General features: G+C 48.6%; 4 protein-coding genes across 4 annotated transcripts; 1 reads left to right on the forward strand and 3 right to left on the reverse strand.

Annotated features, from left to right (window-relative positions):
• Positions 1 to 6,569: 6,569 nt before the first annotated feature.
• On the reverse strand, positions 6,570 to 9,008 carry DEU56DRAFT_932627 (uncharacterized protein; the record flags this gene model as incomplete). The annotated part of the gene is made up of 5 exons (XM_041358739.1): positions 6,570 to 7,152; positions 7,210 to 7,358; positions 7,412 to 7,476; positions 7,561 to 8,144; positions 8,205 to 9,008. 5 exons carry the CDS (start codon positions 9,006 to 9,008, stop codon positions 6,595 to 6,597), a joined length of 2,160 nt encoding a protein of 719 aa, XP_041201693.1. The 3' UTR covers positions 6,570 to 6,594.
• A 412-nt stretch (positions 9,009 to 9,420) lies between these two features.
• On the reverse strand, positions 9,421 to 13,043 carry DEU56DRAFT_919352 (uncharacterized protein; the record flags this gene model as incomplete). Its single annotated transcript, XM_041358261.1, has 8 exons — positions 9,421 to 10,247; positions 10,300 to 10,812; positions 10,862 to 11,110; positions 11,163 to 11,323; positions 11,376 to 11,440; positions 11,491 to 11,604; positions 11,650 to 11,819; positions 11,873 to 13,043. The coding sequence occupies 8 exons, from the start codon at positions 13,041 to 13,043 to the stop codon at positions 9,421 to 9,423; spliced, it is 3,270 nt and encodes a 1,089-aa protein (XP_041201694.1).
• Positions 13,044 to 14,479: 1,436 nt separating this feature from the next.
• Positions 14,480 to 15,126, forward strand: DEU56DRAFT_919353 (uncharacterized protein; the record flags this gene model as incomplete). The annotated part of the gene is made up of 3 exons (XM_041358262.1): positions 14,480 to 14,580; positions 14,627 to 14,926; positions 14,979 to 15,126. The coding sequence occupies 3 exons, from the start codon at positions 14,480 to 14,482 to the stop codon at positions 15,124 to 15,126; spliced, it is 549 nt and encodes a 182-aa protein (XP_041201695.1).
• Positions 15,127 to 15,213: 87 nt separating this feature from the next.
• DEU56DRAFT_932629 (uncharacterized protein) lies at positions 15,214 to 19,419 on the reverse strand (the record flags this gene model as incomplete). Its single annotated transcript, XM_041358740.1, has 15 exons — positions 15,214 to 15,390; positions 15,437 to 15,535; positions 15,584 to 16,042; positions 16,097 to 16,476; positions 16,531 to 16,920; positions 16,970 to 17,338; positions 17,388 to 17,604; positions 17,658 to 17,710; positions 17,770 to 17,854; positions 17,903 to 18,030; positions 18,101 to 18,194; positions 18,238 to 18,251; positions 18,298 to 18,691; positions 18,743 to 18,956; positions 19,067 to 19,419. The coding sequence occupies 15 exons, from the start codon at positions 19,417 to 19,419 to the stop codon at positions 15,214 to 15,216; spliced, it is 3,426 nt and encodes a 1,141-aa protein (XP_041201696.1).
• Between the last annotated feature and the right edge of the window lie 11 nt (positions 19,420 to 19,430).

A 19,430-nucleotide genomic window follows, 5' to 3' on the forward strand; every position in this document is an offset into this window, starting at 1 on the left:
ACTGTTCGGAGTTGTAGGGATTGAAAATCGGAAGTGGGTTCATGGGCGATAGAATACCGGATTCTGTGGATTGTATGCCATGCAGAGCAGGGTACAATGGATGGAGGTTATGATCAGTGGTTCGTGTCCCAGCGCTTGTTTGCAACAGCAAAACGGACCAAAAAATAGTGTGCCGTCCCGGCTGAAGCAGTGATTTGGCACACTCTGCCTCAGCCCTTGGACGTACTCCGTCAACTTCTTCGCCCTCACGTGATTGCCGAGCGTAGTGATATCAACAACATGAAGGAAAAAAATTATAAGTGAAGATGAACCAAAAGAAGCAAAAAGAAACTCACTATAGCCTCACCACCCACCATGATCTGCTTTCCGCGACTCTGCTGAAAACCATATGTTGTGATGCCAGTCAACGCACCTTTGATCAAGACTTTGTGCATAGACAAGTTCAGTATGCTGAAAGCCGCAGCTCGAGGGCCTGGCTCAGGCTTGCAGATACCTCGAGCCGAGCCTTAAGCCCTTATGGGCCGTCCTCAAGGCTCGGCTCGGCCTAAATGGGCTTGGCTTGGCTCGGCCCACGGCCTGAAGCTGGGCTTTGCACATCACTAGCGGAGATGCGAGGTACGCAGGTGCGGAGAAACGAGTGGATGTCTAGGGGGTACCAGGTATGCGAAACGGGTAGGGTACCAGGTATCAGAACAGGTAAACAGGTAGAGCGAACTAGGTACCAGGTATATGCGAGGACGTGCAGAGACTGCCTTGCAAAAGAACTCAACTAGGACTAGCAATAGTCAACTATCAATGATGATGCGAGCGTTCGCGCAGGATGAGAAGGCAAACAAGTGATTGCTCAAGCAAGGAAAGACAAGGTAAGACTAAGCTAGTGACTCCGCAACACACAACCAGAGAGAGGGAATGTAGGAAAGTGCTGGATACGAGTCCGCAACGTAGTATATAACAGAGTCTGTAAGAAACCGGAACTGTATAAGCGAACGCATATGTATGTGAAGTCGGAGGGAGATAATATGTAAGTAACACTATGCGACCTCGTGCATGGGAAACGGCACACAAATAGTCCTGCGAATGATCAGGGATGACTAATGAAGAAGGAAACGCACCAGTGGGGGCAGACAGGCTCGGATAGGATATGGACGGGAATGTGTGGCGATGCGGAGAATGCGCGGATTCTGCAACCATATGCAATGGTCCGCAACGGGGGAGGATAGTCCGCATCGATCCGTGGAAGATATGCGTGACTTCGTCCAGTAAGGGGAAATGGTGCCATACGGGGCTGCAGCCAGATCGTCTCCTACATCGGGCCAAGTTATTGCTGATCCACACGGGAGCTCATTATTTAAAACACACTTAGGCACATTGTAAACTAATCATCATGTACAATGACATGCACGGTGCAAACAATATTACAATAGTTACAATGCATCGAAATTGTAATTGACATGTGCAACGCAAACCCATTATAATGTGCGAGTCAATGATCACCATTTGTATTGAAAGCACACTGCAATCAGAAATGTAATGTATATTGCAGTGCAAATGTAACAATTACGGTGTCATTAAAATGTTCATTCCAAACTGTGGCTTCTATTGCAATGGCTTGCCAATCACGTGTTACATTTGGACTATTACAAAGCATCCTAATCAGTTGAAATCAATTTCTGAGATTTCCGACACCCTCAGCGGCATGCGTCTCACAATAAACATGAATATAACTAAACGAGGACAAAGTACATAGGTTAAGAATAAAATCACAATTCTACATCAATTTGCTCGACGCATCACTCTTGAACACTAAGAATTCCTGAGTTAGAGCTGCTGAGACCCACCCGCCCTCACGGCTCATCTTAAACCCTTAGTTTCGGAGTGATGTTTCTAGCCAAAAACCCCTGCAGGGTTTTACCCAAATACTTACATGCAACTCTCACTTTCGATACTCGAAAAATTAATTTAATTGTTTCTTCTCTCGGCACAAAAGAAAACAGAACACATAGACCAATTCATTGCTCTACCTGTTTCTGAGGTCCTCGTGGACATTTTCGCGCATGTGAATCAAAGCCTTCTATGAACCTGCAATGGATGTACTGTGGGCTGAAATAAATCAGTTGCAACTACAGAATCAGCAGTCGGATTGTATAACGAGGCTGCATCCACCTGATATGTTGTAGTGGTGTAAGGGTCAGTTTCATTCTGTTCATTTCTTTTCACTCATTTGCAGCCTCTGGCTGACCAAGGATCTAAGTGAAAGTAGGGCTTATGGAAACTCTAGGTCCAGTCTATGATAGACTTGTCTGGGTCCTGTCTGGGGGCCCAGCTATATTTGAGTGGAGTTCAAGTCCGAATTGGGAACTTAATGTGACTAAGCTTACCCCGCATACCTCTTCCTCATCATCGTGAACAACGCCTGCCGCCCGCTTCATGATTGGAAGGAGCTTTCTCGAATCTCAATACGACAATGTACACAACACATTCAGTGTCATCCATTCATCAGTATACCGAGGAGACCTTGATATTGTAGCCATGCAAATTGTAGAAGTAGTGTTGTGCGGGCCTGGCTCGGCCTGAAAGCCGCAGCTCAGGCCTGGCTTGGGGAGGCTTGGGCTTTGAAAAACCTCGGGCCGGGCCACGAGCGAAAGCCAGGCCTAAGCCGCAGCTTGGCTTGGGCTTGTTCACGGCTTTGAACATTGAAATATCTTGAAAAATGGTCTATAATATATCAACAGTTGTACAGTGCTTATTCGTCACCCAATGAATCAAACTCTGATATGTTGTTGTCATCATCATCCTCCAAGATCAGCACATCCCACCCCTCGTCATCTGCTGGTTTGTCTTTGGATACTTCGTGCTCACCAGCCTCAGCCTCATTTTCAGAATCATCAGCTTCTTCCTCCACAAGAGATGAAGGACTGGCCTCGCAGAATATAAGTTCATGACGAAGGGAGCACTTAACACATTGTAGAGCCTCAACAATATCTCCTTTCAGCTGATTACGCCACTTGCTGATCATGATCCCTCCTTGCGAGAAAGCTCACTCACTCGAGACAGATGCTACCATAATGGATAGAAAGTCTCTTGCCAGCAAAGCCCACACAGGATACCTCAAGGCATTAATCTAAATGGACACAGTGATCAGCCTCGAGTCAGAGGAAAAGAAAGTCACTTACACCCCACCACTGGATAGTACTCATACCTGCTGAGGGAGCTGCCTTGATAGTTTCAATATAGCTCACGAACTCGGCACTCCATGGTGTCGCTGGGTCGCCAATGGACGTGGCACCTGGGTCTGCCTCAGAATCATTATCAGAGTCACTTTGAACCTCTTGAATAAGTTTTTTGAGGCCAGCGGCCTTGCTTTTCGTGGTTGTAGGCTGCGACGACGGCGGAGTTTGATTAAACTTGTAAAAGTGTGCTTTGAACACATTCTCAGCACAAGCAAGCACATCATTGAGCAAGTGGGATGGCCAGTGCTTTTTGAAGTATGTCAGTTTTGACGTCAGATCAAGTACTACAACAGCACACCATCAAACTCAGCTAGCTTAAACAGAAGAGAACGAACACATAGCGATAATGTAGGCTGGGCAATCTGTAGTCTTCTTGTAGTATTCATCTATTTTTGTTGTGGTGGCCTTCAGTGAATCAGCAAACTGAGCATACTTGGGCCTTTCTGCTCACGAAGACCAAGATTTGTAAAGTGTCTCCAGCGCAGGAATTGCGAGATGGAGAGTTGAACTTCGATCCGACGAGAAGGCTTGTTGAGCAACATCGGCATATGAAAGAAGGTCTGCAAAATGACCAAGTCGTGACCATTCAGTGGGTGACAATTGCAAAAAATCGATTTTCGCTCATTTGGTTAGATTGGGTTCTTGGCGGCCCATTTCATACACAAATGTGTCAACATACTAAGTAAGAGTGAGAACAATAGGGTACAACAAGATCAAATGCACACCTTCTTGTTGTGTTCGGCACAATTAAGCATAACATAGGTTGAAGACCATCAAACCTTCATGTCAATCAGCAGTTGTGTCGGCAAAGACACACCTGCTTTCATCTTGATAGTCCTGTACAACTCTCTCCATTTGGCCGAGGAACGTTCTTTGATGCAGATGCTGTGAACAAGGCCAATCTTGTCACGTTCAACCTTCTGAGACATATCCGGATCGTGGCCATGTGGATCATGTGGATTGTAGTGGGGCGCTTGGCTATACATACTTATTAGCTTTTGTGTGCCAAGGTTGATGATGTGCGCTAGACAGCTGTTGAAATTGTTAGTACGCAGCAAAAAAATCATGAAGACTTCTTACTTTATCTTGCGTTCACGCCATGGAAATTTCTTGTTGTACTTCGCCTCGTACAATCGCGAGAACTCTTCCAGCATCAGTGTTGTTGTTGGCGGCGTTGTCACATGTAACATGGCCAATCTAGCAGGTGGAAATATAAGCAAGGTAGCAATCACGAGGAGATAATACTATGCAAACCTTGTGTGCAACACCAATCCGATCGAGCACCTTGAATAATGTGCCACCTAGACGCTGGCCATTGTGTGCGTTATTGAGCCTCGTAAAGCCAAGTAACGCGTTCCCGGGTTCCCACTGCATCGGATTGTTCTCCTCGATCCAGTGGCCGGTGACGGCAAAATACCCATCTGTGTTGTCAGCCTGCCACGCGTCACATGTAACATTGATCGCGCCACTGACAGATTGACTCTAGAATATTGTCAGGAATGAATAGAAACTGCAAAGGATGGTACGTACATTCAATTTCTTCTTGAGCGTGGTCATGTGGTTCTTGAACATGCGGATGATCTCAGCGCGGGTTGCTTTTCGACCAGGAATTTTGACGCCTCGAGTAGCACGCGAGGCCACATCTACCATGTCCTTGAATTTTGGATGCTCGAGAGCCTGTATGGGCTGATTTTCATTAGTATGCAGCTAGATGATACAAACAACTCAGAGACTTACCTGATCCGTGGCAACGAGCCACTCAATTGCAGCTTTTCTAAAAAGCTGGTCGCTGTATGGAATAACACACTCTGATAACTTGCGCTCAGTCATATGCGCATCGATCGCTTGCTGCGCCAGCGCTGCTTTCTTTTTCTCAGCTGCGACGTCACCCGGCAATTTAGATACGAAGGCGTTGGCCTTTGCCCATTTCCGATATTTGCCCTATGTGCCAGTGGATTCATGTTAAATTTATATGTTCGCCTGAACAAAAATATGAAAACTTACAGCAAATCTAGCTTCAGAGTGACGGCGCAGTGTCGACGTTTCGTTTACGATGATACAGTGGTCCCTAGTAGTTGATATGTAGCATTAATAAAATTAAATACATGGAAATGGAACACACGTACGGACAGACCTTGCACTTGCGGTGTTTTTTCACCGTGCCATTGGTACCAGTGTGCTCGAATGGTTTACCAAAGAACTCGTCAATGTCGCGAGTCTTATCTTCACGTGTGGGACCAGATTCGTCGGTGATGGGCTGCACGTTGATGTCCACAAGAACACCATCCTCGTCAACCTCTTCTTGATCTTGAGCAGGTTTCTGGCGACGGGCTCGTTTGGCTAATAGTGTCAGGTGAGAAACGGAAATGTGAATGACAGATGAAAACTCACGTTTTGGATTCGCCCGCGCATTTTCACGCTCCTTATCGCTGGATTCTTCATCTTCCTCGATCTCCTCAAGACGAGCTCTTTTGTTTGCAGGTGCAGGGGCAGGAAGCGTGGCTTCAGGAGTGGGCAGGCTGGGTGCTGGTATTTGTTGTGGGACAGTGGGCTGGGTGTCATTGGCAACACGTTTGGCGGCCTGTGCAGCACGGAAGGCATTGATAGCCAGGGTTTGAGAGGGGAGTGCAGCCTGTTCAGAGTGCTCCAGGAGCGCAGCAGTCGGTTTGACTTTGCGCACTGGACGCACTATACGCGGCTCGTCGTCACTGTCTGTATGGACCATTCCAACCATTAGATTATTTGGAGCGAAGACTACTAGTACTTACCTTTTATCTCGATCAAAATTGTCACTTCGTTGGAATCCGATCCATCCGAGAATGAGCAGGATGATTCGGCCTAGTCGATTATGGGCGAGTGCGACCCAAAACGAGACAAACGAGTGACATGCCTGACATCGGCTGAGAGTTCTTGATTTAAGCATCTATTAGAGTCGTAGAAGAGTGGCAACGCAAATGGATTCGTACCTGACAGATCGATCATGATTGATCATACAAAGAGCCGCGGCTCGAGCCGCAGGCTTGGGCTTTCCAAAACCCAAAGCCGAGCCCTGGGCCATGTTCAGGCCGTGAGTTTGGCCTGGCTTGGCTTGGCCTAATCAGGCCTGGCTTGGGCCGGCCCACGGCTTGAAGCCGGGCCATGCACATCACTAACCTCTCCAGAGGAGGCTCCCTCAGATCCACAGGTATCAAACATTCCGTCATTGATATTCGGACCAGGAAGGTATGTAATATATGGCACGTGGTGTACTACTATATTATACCAAAATTCGTTGCAAAACAAAACATATACAGAAAGGACGTGCGAGAAGAGGTTATGGCACTCTCATTTGGATGTGGGAAGGACAAGGAGGGTTTGAGGGCTATCACAGTTGCTGTTGGATGCGCGTAGACCGACGAAGACGCGCGGATGATTGGGCGTCGTCGGGTGGAGGATGACCCAATCTCGATGATGATGCCACGGGCACCATAATTTCTGTGGGCGCATCTGGGGGGAGCTGAGAGGTCCATTTTTCCAGGAGCGCCGTAAGCACTGCATGAGTTACGCCAATGGGGTGGTCGCTCGGGTCGCTCGAGTCGCTGGCTGCTGCTAGAATTAGATGACGCCAATCCTGTATAATTTGACTGAACGGTGCGAAGAATGGAGTCGTTTTGTCCATCAACGACGTGTCCTTGCGAGGTGCAAGCACATATGCCTGCTTTGCCACCCAGGGGTCGTCGTCTGCGCTCTCAAATTTATGAACCCACAAGGGCCTCCTGTTCTCATCTCTCATTAAGCCGCGTGGCCCGTCGAAGGTCGTCGCAAATTCGACGAAGATATGAAACAACGACTCCAGGTCATCACTTGCTGTATGTTGGATCATTGCATTATTCTTTGCAATACCCTCCCGGAGAAGACGAATTGACATATAGGGCCTAGTACCCTTCAAACAATGCGCTCAGCCATGTGCCATGCCGTGAAAATTCTAAGTTTCACTTACCATGCCCTCTGAAGGAACGCTATCGGTGCCCTCCGCAAGAATCCGAGCATGATCGAAGTCAATAAAATACCCTCGTCCATCATGGAGGATAAAATTGTTCGGGCTCAAGTCTCCGTGGAGGACGTGCTTTCCGAGCATTAAAGCATGAGCTAAATACTGATGGTCAGTCTCAGGATTCAATTTCAACACACTCGAGACTCACCTGTGACAAAGTCATGGAAGGCTTTCAACAGCTCAAGCTTCGAGGAGTAGAGCACAAGCGGTTCTCTGCAGGGGGTCAACAGAAGGCGCCGGTGGAATCTGCGAATGAACCTAGAGCTACAAACACCATGGGAAGCTCAAATGCGATACGTGCAGTCCGACTCCCCATCGTAGAGGACATCCCAATCGGCCACGAGCTTGACTACATTTGGGATCCCTTCAACCATCTTGAGAACGGTCACCTCGTGGTATTTCTTCTCCTCCGCGACCCAACAGTCTTTGAGTGCGTACTCCGTCCCATCCGAGGTCTGAACACGATAACAGATGGTGCCACGAGAAAAGAAACCTTGGCTTCGCCAAAGCACACTCATGATTGATAGAATCGCTTGATCATAGCTCTCTACCCAGCCTATTGCGTGCTCCCTCAGATTGGTGTGCGAGCCCTTGCAGGTAGGATCACACATGTGCATTGTGGGATCGTACCCGAGGTTGTTGGTGTGCACGAGCGTCAATGTGTTTAAAACCTCAAGAAGATGCACAGGATAATCATAGATGTTGACGGGGCGTGAAATGATCAGACCCGAGCGGTCAAAGTAGTGAAGGCAAAGCTGCCTATTGGCGATGGTGATAATCAAAACGAACCGGCGCCAGGGTTGCTCTCGCATCAACAGGTACCCTTTGGTGCCGCTGCCACAGTACAAAGGTATGGATATGTCGAGTTCGCTATCTGTGTGCTCCACGCATGTGATTATGTTGCACCATCACAATGAGAGGTTGCGTAGATTGCAATCTACCAGAATGATATCTGGCTTCTGGGCGGTGGTGTCGTCCGGGACGGGAGTATTACAGAATTGGGAGGACCATATACACTTCGGCGGGCTACTGATAATGTCCATGGCACGAAAGGGGAATGCAGCTGAAGGTTTCGGGAACGTGTCCTTGTATATCGCGTACATGGCAGCTTGCACGACATTGAACAGCAGGGTCCACTTGCCCTCTGTCGTCGCCGATGCCCGAAGCCGCTTCTTGTTGGGGTTCTTGTCGTCATATCCTTTAGCACCGAAACTCTTGTCGGTTTCAGGCGATGTGAATGACAAATCTGACACCTCCAATTCTGTGTCGGTCAACGCAGCCGACATGCTCATCTGTGCGCGTGGTTGTGTCCGTGCCCTCCCTGCCTTTTGTCCCTGTCCCTTCTGTATCTGCGCCTTTTGCTTCTTCTGCTTCCTGGAGTCTACCAACGTCCTCGGCTGGACATTCCTCTCATCAAACAGCCATTGTGCTGCGCCACGGCGGGCAGCAGGTTGAAAGATAGGCCCTTTCTGAACCCTCTTCCCTCCTGGCCCGGCCTTGAAATAGTGGATTTTGGTGAGAGACGTTACAGCGAAATCGGACTGTAAGATAAGGGTGTCCATGATGGACTCGGCATCTATGGGGAGTGATTTTTCTTCCCACATAACTGTACCTTTGAATTCTTCCTCCAAGAGCCTATCCATGACATTCTTGTTCCGAGGTTCAGGGAGTGCATTGGAGGTAGAGACCGATGCATAGAGGCATTTGCGATAAGAAGTTGTACTCACTGGTTGTGGCGGCGGCATCATGGGAGTGGTTGGTAGTCAAGCGGAGTCGTTGAAACGGTTGAGAACATCTCACTAATTTTGGAAACACTTCTGTATACCATGTAAGGTAGCGTCATGCCATGAGCGACCTCGTTGAACATGTCAAATTGACTACATATAATCGAGTCATCTTGTATTCGTTTACACCTTTTGCACATATTTATGTAAAGATTATATCCCACACACCAAATCGGACACGAATAATGGTATATTTTCTCGATCACTCGAAAGTTACATGTCGCATACCAACATAGTCGAAAGGGAACATAATGGTCCAAGCAAGAGCGTGAAATAACGAGAACGGAGGCACCATAAAGACAAGGAATTTCATGTGTCAAAAGTCCAGATGGGCTGACAACGGCGGCACTGTGAGGGAACTTGGGTAAGGTAATCAAAATGAAGATGGTCCAGGCTGGACGTTTGGAGAGCGTTCACGCATCATCGAGTTGCCATCACGATTGTCATCAGTACGGGTTGCACGGTGGTCTTCGAACGGATACATTCGTGGCGCCAGAGCTTCGCGTGAGTAGTCGCCAAATTCACCATCATGAACCATCTGCTGCGTGTCTGGATACCTCCTCCATTGACCGTACCGATCACGGTAGCCCCACGGGCGTAAGGGATCGTTGGAATAAGGAGTGAAACGCTGACGGTCGTCAACATCATTCCACGGAGCAAACCCAGAAACATATGATCCATATGCATCATGAACTTCCGGGGGCGTGAGGCCTGGAGCCTCCCTTTGGTTATACGTCACATTCCGCGGCTGCAGATCATCATGGTCCAACAACGGCGGATAAGTGTCACGATGTCGATGAACTTCATGGGAGTAATGACGATGAGGGTGGTCGCGAAGACGGAGAAGCTCGTGCGAGTCCAAAGGATCACGAGGGTCGCTCCGCAGAGGATTCTGAGACGCCATAGGCCGGGGTGACTGCTGCTCTGCAGTATGTGGACTGGCTGGACCAACCTGGTCAGCCACGGTGTTCAAAGGCTCTGTCTGCGATGTATGAGCGAGCACGGATGGGTCATCTGAAGTTGGAGCAACCATTACGGGGCGTGGAGGAGCGTTTACAGCAAGCTCGATAGCAGGATCCTTCTTGTTGGTATCATAAGCACCTTCCGAGTCAACCTCGTGGTACAACTTCCGAGGTGCGCGGCCCTCCACGTAGTGAGAACGATTGACGGGGCCGTCCCGGAGCCTCTTAGCAGGTTGAGCTATTTTTAAATAGTCAGATATGTGAGTCCGAGGTTAATTGAAAAGACTAACCTGCCGGTGCGAGCGGCTCATCACTTGAAGATCTAACAGTCAGAGGCGATAATGGCCCACCCCTCGTCTCTCCTTTCTTATCATTTGCTGCAGATGGTGCATGCCTCTTCGCTGTTCGAGATGCTGCCGGCAATTTTAACTTCCTCTTTTTGCCCTTACCATTTTTTAGTGGCGCCTCCTCAGAGTCAGAGGTCGAAAAGGAGATTACGTCAAGCATGACAGGCTTGGTGGCCATAACAAATGGACGCGAGGGAGGAGGTGCTGGGTGTGGTGGAGGTTTTGTGACCACGACAAATGGGCGCGAGGAAGGGACCTCATCGTGAGAAGACGGTCTGGCATTGTGACCTATCTGTGTCTTCTTGACCCTGGTCGCTGCAGTGGTAGGCTTAGCCCGGGGCGGTCCGTTAAAGTCCGAGTGACCATCTGCGAACATGCGGTGGGCACCAGGGTGCGGATAGTCAGACGGAGGCGCTTCGCCAACGATAACAGGCACCTCGGAGGCAATGAGAGCGGCTTGAAAAATAATCAGTAGATTATTCGAAGCCCCATCTGTCAGACATACCCTGGAGCTTTGCGGGTACGTTAACGACGACCATTATTCCTGCCTTCAGGGCATCTACAAGTGCAGAGATCTCCTTGTGCATCAGCCCTCCAATGGCCTTGCTCTTCGACGTATTGCTATGGTATTCACCCGGTAACAAGCACTTGTGTGCAGGATAACCAGTGATGCGAAGCCGGTCATCGGCGAGGGCGTTCGGCATGAGCTTCCAAGGAAAGTTTTTGTCAGATGCGAATTTGCCGCCGCAGCACTCTGATGTGATTTCATGAACCTCAGCCAAAGATACAGAGAGACGAAAGCATACCAACTTGTCTGGTGAGCTCGCGCTTCAACCACTTTAGTGCAACCTCTCGCCCTTCTACAATTTGAACGTCCGAGGTGTCATCCCTCAATGATGATTCTATACCCTGGTTGTCATCGTCAACATTGAAGGATGCTTCGACTGCTGATAACGAGGCAGCGTTACTAACAAGCCAGATCAAAAAGCGAAGGCCATAATTTGACAACAAACACTTACAATACATGGGCTTTGATGTGAGCGATGATTGTGTCGTCGTTGGCACGACATCGTGTCTCAAAAAACTATTAAATGAGTAAGCGCCTGATGAATGTCATGACGTAAATCGCCTTACCCCTCCAGCACCGGGTGTGGTGTGTACATGACCGAGTGATGCATCTTGGTTCACTATTTTTCCACACAGCACAACAGCGGCCTCAAAACCAAATCTGGCGGCCGAGGAATCTAACTGAAAAAATTTAGCGAGTAACGTGTCCGAAATGAAACACCTTACTATGCCTGTCACTTTTTTACAGAGCCTCTGGAACGATTGTCCACATTGAGAGACGGTTTGGGTAGCAGCACCTAGCACAGCAGCTTCATCAAACATGTCGAGAATATCCTGGTACACATCTGGGAAGGTGTCCTTGAATTTTTCATAGCAGCGTGTTCGCAGCCTCGTGCCTGTATAAAAAGTCAGAATAAAATGAATATCATCAACTATATTTAATACTCACTCGGCGTGCCCTGCATATCTGGCCTACAAACCTCTTTTCCTTTTCCTTTGCCTTTGGCGTCGTTCACGTCATCCTCCATTACACGCACCACTTCTTTGTCCATGTTCTCCTTGAAGTAATTCACGTATATGTTCCAGTAATTAATACCATGAACTGTTCGCCCACGACTCTTGAGAAACATATTAGTGAGCTGTTGAAGCGGATATGTAGTCGACAGAGATAAATCATCGAAAGCATGTTCAATCCCTGCAAAACCTTCGTCCAAAAGTGTGTTCATCTCCAACGACCTCCGTCCCATCAGGGATGGTTTCTGCGAATTTGCGTTATCATCAAACACGCTTTCTTCTGGGAAACGCGAATGACTAGACCCATCATCAGGGTAGTAGCTGAGGTCAAGCTGGGGAATGGCTGCTTTCGGAGCAGACTGATCAATGCCATCATGGACATCTTTGGACGGTGTTGGAGGTATTACATACAGGGGAGGTACGAGTCGGGACACGTCACATAGGGTCGGATTGTGGGAGTGGGATGGCAAATTTTCAACACCATTGGCCATGGAATCAAAGGGGTGGGGTTTATTTGGGCCTATCCAGGCGGGCTGCGCATTCATGCTATGACCGTAAAACATGTCTTGAATCTGTGCAGGTTCTTGCGAATTGCGATCACCTCCTGAGGGAGAGGAATGCCGCTCATTCAGAGCAGAGAGGGTGAGTGATGCTGTGTCGCGGTCGCTGGCTGGATGAGAAGGAAGTCGCAGAATAGGTTCGCCAAGATAGGGCGAACCTTGACGACTGCACGGAAGTGGCATCGGCAGAGATGACATGTCGATGCTCGTGGGACCGTCGTCGAGAAAAAAGCTAGAAGTCGCAGCTCCTGATAGGGGAAGAGAGTGTCCTGAGGGGGCAGGAGAGTGTCTTGAAGGTTGCTGATGGGCTCGGCGAATAGATGCCTCCTTCACAATACCAGCATCCCGTGAAGTAGCTCTGATTCTACTCCTGAGCCTTGTGGGGGTCAACTCAGGAGGTGATGATTGGCGGCGCCCTCCTCCCAATTGCTCATGGACATATTCAAGGCTAGAGAGGGGTACAGCAAGCGACGAGTCCATGGAGATGGGAGGCAGACATGCCTGATTTGCGGATGCAGCAAAGCGGTCTGCCTTAAATTGTGTCATGGCGACTTTGCATTTGATGTGAGCCAGGAAATAATCCTAAGGGAAACAAACTCACGCAGGGTACAGAATGTAGACAAATTTAAAGAGCAAGCGGTCTGGGTACCCTAGTTGCAAGGAAGGCCTCAGCATCGAAAATACAAAGGATAAACGAGGGGCAGAACTTACGGCAAAGTACAACGCGAGCGATAGGTACTCAATCAACAAAAGACCTTATATGATGTTTGAGCCGGCGATGAACGGTACAAAAAAAAGACTGACGGGTATAAATTGAACACAATGTCAACAAAGTGTTCTCGGTATGTTGCGAGAGGCAACAGAGCCTGCGCAGACCAGCGTTGGCTACAGAGATGTTCAGAGGGAGAAATGAGGGTGTAAGCACTGAAAAATAGGTAGGAAACGCACGGTACTTATTCAAAATTTGAACCTCCACGAGTAACGCACTTTGACGCATGATGTCCGGAAGAAAATGCCAAAGATATTTTGATATCTAGCGAAATATTAGGAACATAGAATAAAGATGCGAGACAGAGGCTCAGGAGGCAGTGGGGAATTGAAACCCCCTAAAATTAGTTTGACTCGGAGGACCAATGAGGCTAGACATATAACTGGTACTGAGTTCAAAATTAAATTAAATTAAAGAAACAACTTAGCGTACGTAGACGGGCAGTAGAATAAGCCAGAAGAGCTGGGGAATCCCCAGAACAGCGTCAACAAACAGACGAAAGTTACGCACCAATCGAGTGGCCTCAGTTTTATGTTTCTAGTGTGAATAATTAATCCGTCAGTGCACGGGGACCGGCGTCTCACCTCGTGCTGATCTGACGCCAGACCGGCCATTGTAGAGACACCCTCGGTTATGGAGGGGGCAGTATATCGGGGCCCACCATGATGTTGATAGTGTGCGGCTGAAGCTGGATGAAGTCCTTGAGGAGGCTAGCACATCGCAAGAACTGGCTGAGATCAATATATGGATAGCCCTTGGTGCCTTGGTGCTGTTGCAGACAGTGAAAAAGTGTGAGAAACAGTGACGAACAGCAGTGTTCATACTCCGCTTGGAGGTGCCGATGGTCTTGCCGTGGCCTAGACTTTGGCTGTAGTAGTGTTTTCTAGAGCCTCCAGCAAGCCTTCAGCAAGCCTCCAGCCTCCAAAAAGACAGGTGTAAGCCAATGAGGTCAAGGACAAACATGATACTAAGTTGGAAAGACAAACTGGCAGGTGTTCGCTGCCCACAATCCCGTCTGAACTGGTCTCATAGATTCCAATAGCACGCCCCATCCCACTAGTACCAATTTTTGGACGAGAACTATGGGTTCGATGAGGTTTGAATGGCTGCACTACATTCGATGTGTACAAAAGGAATATAGCAGTGCGAACTCAACACTAATTTTGGTCTTACTTGTACTAACATTGTCACAATTGTTCTACCTGTCCCCGCCATGGGCCGCAGAGCAAAGTATTTGACATTAGAGGCGAAGTTGACAGCTGCAAAGTGTCACAAAGCATCTTATTGTCAGTCAGAACGGCAAGTATTCCAGCTGTGAATATTCTGCGCATTGACGTCATGATTGACCTGTTTTCCACAGAGGTAAAATTACTCGCAAAGCTCAGAACGCCCGTGCCTACGTCAAGCACCGTGGACGACGCGGACCTCGTACAACCATTAGCGAGCTGCCTGACTCTCTGACATCCTCCCTCCTTCAATTCGCGACTCTTCCTCTTCCTGACTCCTACCTCTTTCACCAATCCTGTGCTGGTTCCGACTTAATTGACGAATCTGATCTCTCACAGTGGGACCAACCCCCTCCTTATGATCATCCAGTTCCACCTGACTCGCCAGAGGAAGCGCGATTCACGGAGAACCTTGTCGATGTGATGCATGGACGGTACTTGCGCATCCAAAGGGAGTCTCGCACCCATCGCGCTGACATGTATAAGGCGGGAGAAACTTCCAGGATTCTTATGGAGATTCGAGAGGCGGAGAAGGGGTTGGTTGCAGCCTGGGACGGGCTTCGTGTTCGTGTCGCCAACTTGCATGAATGCTCAAGACATAAGCTCGTGGCCAATTGTTACCTGCAGGGGGTAGCGAGAGCGATCTTGGATTACCGACGAGAGGAGGATTGGTTAGCTACTGGCAAGAATCCATATGTATGATGGCCGGTATAATATATATTCAAGACATTTGTTGGACATCCAATGGTAGAGAAAGTACGAGCATGCTAAGATAATGACGCAGATCACCAATGTCAGCCTCGCGTACTCCCGTGACATGCCGCCCACGAAGCACAGCAACGATTGCAGCTAAAACCCAGATGCCACAGTCATAGCTGTTGGTTTGAAGAGGTTGTATCTATATGACATGAGACCGGTCTGACTCATCGGGCGAAGAGACTTACATTGAGTGGTCGAGCCACCCACCCTTCGAGGTCGACAGGAAGGTGATGGTGATGTTTGCGTGCCAGTAGAATGAGCCGACCAACCAATTTCATTATGTCCTTCTTGTAATTAATTTTGTTATTCGGATGTTGATAACAAGAACATACCTTTACGTCGCGTTTCCAAGGTTTTTGATCCCCAAGGCTATCGAAGAGGTGAAACTCCTTAGAGGGCAGGTAGATCGCACAAAATACCCAATGTCCAACGTGGGAGGGTCGATGTATAGGAAGGACCCATATGTCTCTCTCCCAGTACTGCGTCCATGAACATTGACGCCAGATGACTTCATCAGGCGCATTGTATCGGATACGTGGAAGGTCATGAGTGGAGAGTATTGCGCAAGAGACGTTGGGAACCTTGAGCTCGGAGTAGAGTAGCACAGCGCAACTGTTTATGCAAATGTCATTGAGACACGCTGCGGGGGAACAGAGAATGGCAATGTCTTTGGGTTCAAAAATCTGATGGGGAAATCCGTCACAAGGAGGTCGGACTCGCGCCGTAAAGGTGCCAGGCACAACAATGTTCGATTTGCGAGCTGGAACATTGTAGTCATCGATTAGAAGATTCTGTAAGAACAGAATGGGTCACAGCTAGATTTAATTTAAGCAAGGGACTTTTACCTCAGACCCATCTGGTTGGAGAAAATTCACGTCAACATTGTGGCCAAAATTTGTGGTGTCGTTGGCGTCGTCATGATCTAAGGGTCCCATATCACCCTCCAGTAGGTCTGCGAGGGCGGCTTGGTCCGAGTCGACATGCAGTACTTCATCAGTAAACGTTCGATCATCATCACCCTCTAAGTCCGAAGATTCCAATGTGGTAGTATGGATCGAGGCGATGCTAGGATGCCGAGAGTCGCCAGAAATGCCAAGAACAGTTTGTTGTGCTTTGTTCACTTGCGCGGTGAACTGTGCCGAAGATGCTAGCGGGTTTGTCCAGCGTGATTGGGTCTGAAGGAAGTTGCTCTGGCGCTGTTGCAGGGCAGCTGTGAAATGATCGCCTGTGGATTTGACTCAATCAGTAAATAACTTAAATGCCATAAATTAATACGTACTTCCCGAAGATCGAATAGCGAGTTCGAGTGCAGCCAACTCTGCTCTGAAAAAACGGCACAAGTTATCTGCCTCAGTGCGAAGTCGCAGCCGTTCTTCTTGGCAGTGATCACGCTTGAGAAGCGCGCGTATGCCATCCCTTACCTCAGAATCCTCCAACCACCGTGGTACCTCACCAACTGAAGGGGTTATCCACACATCCTCCATTAGTGTGGGATCAGCGCGCAAGTCTGCAAGCTTCGTTGGAAGAGGTGATGGTAACGGAATGCCGGAAGATATGTCGTAATGAGATTCCAACTGCTCGCAATATGAATTGAACTTTCTGATGGCGGTCATAAGGGCGGGCTGTCGTTTGGCTATGGCCTTCCTCGTCTGCTGGTGAAGCTTGGTTCCTGAGAGAAGTCCGTTATGTCAAATACAACGCGAAGAGTGAACAATTACCTAAGGCTTGTTGAGCGCCGCCTACTGCCCGATCGAGCTTGTCCCATTCGAAGAAACTGGCAATCGCCCGCTTGCGTATGTTCATCTTGAGGTCGCGAGCTGTCAGCAATATTCGAACAAACTCTAGATCGATGCCCTGGAGCTCAGGAAACCTGTCGTGAATGTTAAGCGACACGTAGAGTGTTTCCACCTTGGTTATCAAGCGGTCGTGTCCGTTGGTAAGACTCTCAAGAGCTTGTATTGTGTCGTCAGATGCCGACTCTTTGCCCAAAATGGATTTAGCGGCCTGGAGTGCCTTGTGTGAGGTGTCGAGGTCAGTTTGTAAAGAGAGGACAATGTCCAACTCTTTTTTAAGTCGAGCAGGTGCATCTGGAACAAGGAATTAACGAGCACCAACGTGAGACATGAATATGCTTACGAGTGCGGATGGACAGTTGTGATTTCTGTTGATGGAGCCATTGTGACCGCAGTTCTTCGATAGGGATTCGACATTTAGTGAGGGTTTCTTGTGCCACCGCTCCTTGATCCTTGATACCACGTCTTAGACGACGCTTGATCCAATCACCAAGGTCGATGCGCATCTCCTGTCCGATTGCAGCTGCCTGACGATCAAGCAGCCATAGCCGACGTTGGCGCTAGAATGAATTTAATAATAGATACATAGAGAAATGAAGAAATGACGACACACCGAAGACGACCTTTCGACACCGATTAACCGAACAAACCGCGACCACAGTCTTTCTGTACCTTCTCCGTCAGACAAGCCGAGGCCAACGCACATCCTCGGATTATATACCAACTGCACGCCCACTCGTGCCCGTAGGCGTGCATGGCTGTGGTAGCGAAACGGAGACGGTTGGTCACATCTTCAGGAAGTATCTCATGCTATTAATATGATTTAGTAATAAATATCAAAATAAATATCATATTTACCTTAGAAAGCGATCGCGCGAGAACGCACCCAACGTCGTATAGTAGAGTAACAGTAGCCTGGGGAGGCAGTAACGAAAACAAGTGTTGGAGAAGCGCGATGGAATATTTTTGCTGTTCGCCGGGAGAATCTATGTTAGTGAAAAAACAATGGAATGTCATGGCGACAAATGAGGGCCATAACTCCTGTATCATCAAAACTGTCCATGGCCGCTTTCTGTTTCTTCCCATCAGCTGCTTCATAAGCACCTTCACACAAGTCGATAGCTTCATCCGGTACAAGGGGGTTGCGTGCCTTAGGAGATCGTTTACGTTGGGCGTCAATTTCGGCAGCCGACCTCATCAACAAACCCTTTTGGGAGAAAGTAAGTAGGGTTATAAAAATTGTGGGCAATCACCCGCTGAGGCGCCTATGCCGGTTGATGGAAGTTTTCCATCAGTCGCAACATGTATGTCAGCGCCTTCCTCAATCAGTTTTCCGTGGAATATTCCACCAAAACACGCAGGACATCGCTGCGCAAGAATTGACAAACACCGGCCTTGGGGTAGCACCGACGGGAAGGGGGTGGATGGTGGGTCTATGTCATGAGAGATGGCGGGGTTGCAAGATGGTGAGGAAGTGCTATGGGAATGAGAATCGACGATAGGTGATGCATCTTCGAACCGTGTAACTTGATCCCGGCATCGTTCGAGAAGGTCTTCGATTTGGCGCTCAACTTCAATTTGCAGAATGTCGTACCATTGCACCGCATGGCCAAGGCCGCGACGAAAAGGTTCTCGTATTTCGTCACCCTTTAGAAACGCATCGTTAGTATTTGTTTATAGTGTACTAAATTAACTTACCTTGGAGTCTGTCAATCGGAAGCCTCTACGCGAGTAATATGTCTTGAGAGCGTATGTAAGCGCGTTAATTGCGTCGCAGGAACGCTCAAACAACGTCCGGTAGAAGGATAGTAATTCAAGGGAGACTGCCATTCGAGGCTGCGAAGGTGCTGTTGGGAACAAGCCTGGTGGATAAGGACTTGGGGAAGGGAAGAACAACGGCAACTCAATGCTTCTATAAATTCAAAGCCTAATAAACCGTCAATACGAACATTTTCTCTGGTATGTTTTCCAGTGCTTACGGTCTAAAAACAAACATACAAGACTGTCCGTTTTAATGCGCACCTGAGAGTCCTACACGCTGAGACGACTTTCTGGATTCTCTCTAAGGGTTTGCCATGCGTTCGCGCGGAGTATTGGAGTTGGGCTTCGACGAGAGTGGGAATGAGTGTTGACCACGAGTTGTACAATGTTTGAGTCGACCTGTCAGGCCAAATGCGATGTTTCAAGGTGTTCGATGGCACTTCCCCTGGGCTGGAGTCCGATTCTGGTTCTGGCACTGACATTTCCACACCATCATCTGCGATGAAATTATCGCAGGAAGGAGGCGCTTTGTAACGAGGGGAGGTGGGAGAGGCAACTTCAACACGTGATGATCTGGATTCATCAGTTGTTCCATTGCTGCGAGAATTCGGCATCGTTTGGCCTC

The sequence above is a fragment of the Suillus clintonianus genome (assembly GCF_016758775.1).
Source record: "Suillus clintonianus strain FC179 chromosome Unknown DEU56scaffold_163, whole genome shotgun sequence".
NCBI classification, from domain to species: Eukaryota; Fungi; Basidiomycota; class Agaricomycetes; order Boletales; family Suillaceae; genus Suillus; species Suillus clintonianus.